At 42.3% G+C, this 1,646-nt stretch overlaps 1 protein-coding gene across 1 annotated transcript; it reads right to left on the reverse strand.

Annotated features, from left to right (window-relative positions):
- Positions 1-585: 585 nt before the first annotated feature.
- LOC111904980 (extensin-like) lies at positions 586-1,439 on the reverse strand. Its single transcript, XM_052765119.1, has 2 exons — positions 694-1,439; positions 586-589 (listed from the first exon to the last, which is right to left on the reverse strand). Exons 1-2 carry the CDS (start codon positions 1,437-1,439, stop codon positions 586-588), a joined length of 750 nt encoding a protein of 249 aa, XP_052621079.1.
- Between the last annotated feature and the right edge of the window lie 207 nt (positions 1,440-1,646).

Raw genomic sequence — 1,646 nt, forward strand, 5'->3', positions numbered from 1 at the left:
CTTAGAATGGTAATTGCAAGAAGAAGTTTGGCCTGGAGATGCTTCCGGATAGTCAATGTGAGGAAGGGATCATGAGTTTCGAAAAGAGTAGTCAGGATGTTTTTCACATCACCAACACAACTCTGAAGAACTGCCCGTTGAGTCTTCAACAAAGATATCTCTTGGTCTGCCTGGGCCAGTTGAACCTTCTGAAGATCAATAGTCGCCTGGTGTTTGATTTGATCCTCCTTCAGGGTTCTCTCTGCTGCAAGAGAAGCAAAACAAGAATCCAAGGATTGAAGAAAAGAAGTGGATTCTGTTTTGAGATTAGCACGGAGAGCTTCAAACTTATTAGTTTCACTCTGAAGAGTGTTAGAAAAGGAGTCCACTAATGCTTGATATTTGGCCGCATTGTCATCAACATGTTCCTTAAGAGAATCAAGAATGATCTGAGTTGTGTGAACAACCTCAAAAACCTCTTTTGTGGCCTGTGAACACGAAGCAACTGATTTATCAATGGCTGCTGTTGATTGATCTATAGCATCTGTGTATTGCTTGATGGCGGTTTCTATGAAAGCTTTCATCACAACACCGCTATAAGCCTTGTTATCTGCAAGCAGGCTATCCAATTTCTCATTGATGTCCTGGATCTGTTGACTGGTGACAGGAGCATCAGCATCATTATCTGTTGGAATCCTGTATGGACTGTAATACAGGGAATCATAGTCCTCATCATCTTCACCAAGAGTAGCACCAGAGGTAGAGGATGGGGTTGGTGATGGTGGTATGTTTATAACTGGTGTATCAATCACAGTAGTAGCCCCTGTATCAGATACATTGACCTTTACAGGGATTTGGAAAATGGTGGTAGTGATGGATTCGGTTATAAGTGGAGTTGATAATTGGGTAGTTGAGATAGGAACAGAAGAAATGATGGTTGAAGTGGGTAGAGAAGTTGGTTCTGTTGTAATAGGTGGTGTATCGGTAGGAACAGAAAGTGGAACTTTCTGTTTCGGTGATGGAGGTGGGGTTTGAATTTTAGGAGACGGTGGAGGAGTGGGAAGTTCTGTAATTTTGGGAGATGCTGGTGGAGTTGGAATGTGAGTAATTTTAGGAGATGGTGGTGGAGTTGGAGACTTTGGAGGGGTTGGCTCTCTGGTGGAAACATGAGGATCTTCTGTTTCTTCTTCCTGTTCTTCAACATTATCAGGTCCAGGAGAAGATTCTCCCTTGGGCCTGTTAGCCATCTTCTTAAACTTCTTAGGTTTTGATCGAGAAGTTTCTTCGTCACCAGACTTTCCTTTCGAAGATTTTGGTTTACTCTCCTTCTCTTCTTCTTTTTCTTTCTTCACAACCCTTTTTCCTCTATTAGCAGGTTGATCCAAAGTATCCAAGGCAGCTTGTTGTTCTTCAGACAGAACCCTTGGACCAAGAGGAGATCTTTTGTTGTAATCGGCCATTACTCTGCTCTGTGTTGTAACACACCTGTACATGGATTATGGAATCAATACATAATGATGAAACTTACTTGGATCAGAGATGATGATCTTCTTGGTGTGGAATGAGGCGATTGAGGCAAGAAGAACATTCTTCATCACAGGTATCTCCAGAGAATCCATAGCCTTCTTTGTAATTAGCGTCCAGAAACGACCGCAAGTAATTTCCGA

Source organism: Lactuca sativa, chromosome 6 (assembly GCF_002870075.4).
Source record: "Lactuca sativa cultivar Salinas chromosome 6, Lsat_Salinas_v11, whole genome shotgun sequence".
Lineage (NCBI taxonomy): Eukaryota > Viridiplantae > Streptophyta > Magnoliopsida > Asterales > Asteraceae > Lactuca > Lactuca sativa.

Excerpts from the sequence above, each read along its gene's own strand:
- LOC111904980 (XM_052765119.1), bottom strand. The coding sequence starts at position 1,439 with ATGGCCGATTACAACAAAAGATCTCCTCTTGGTCCAAGGGTTCTGTCT.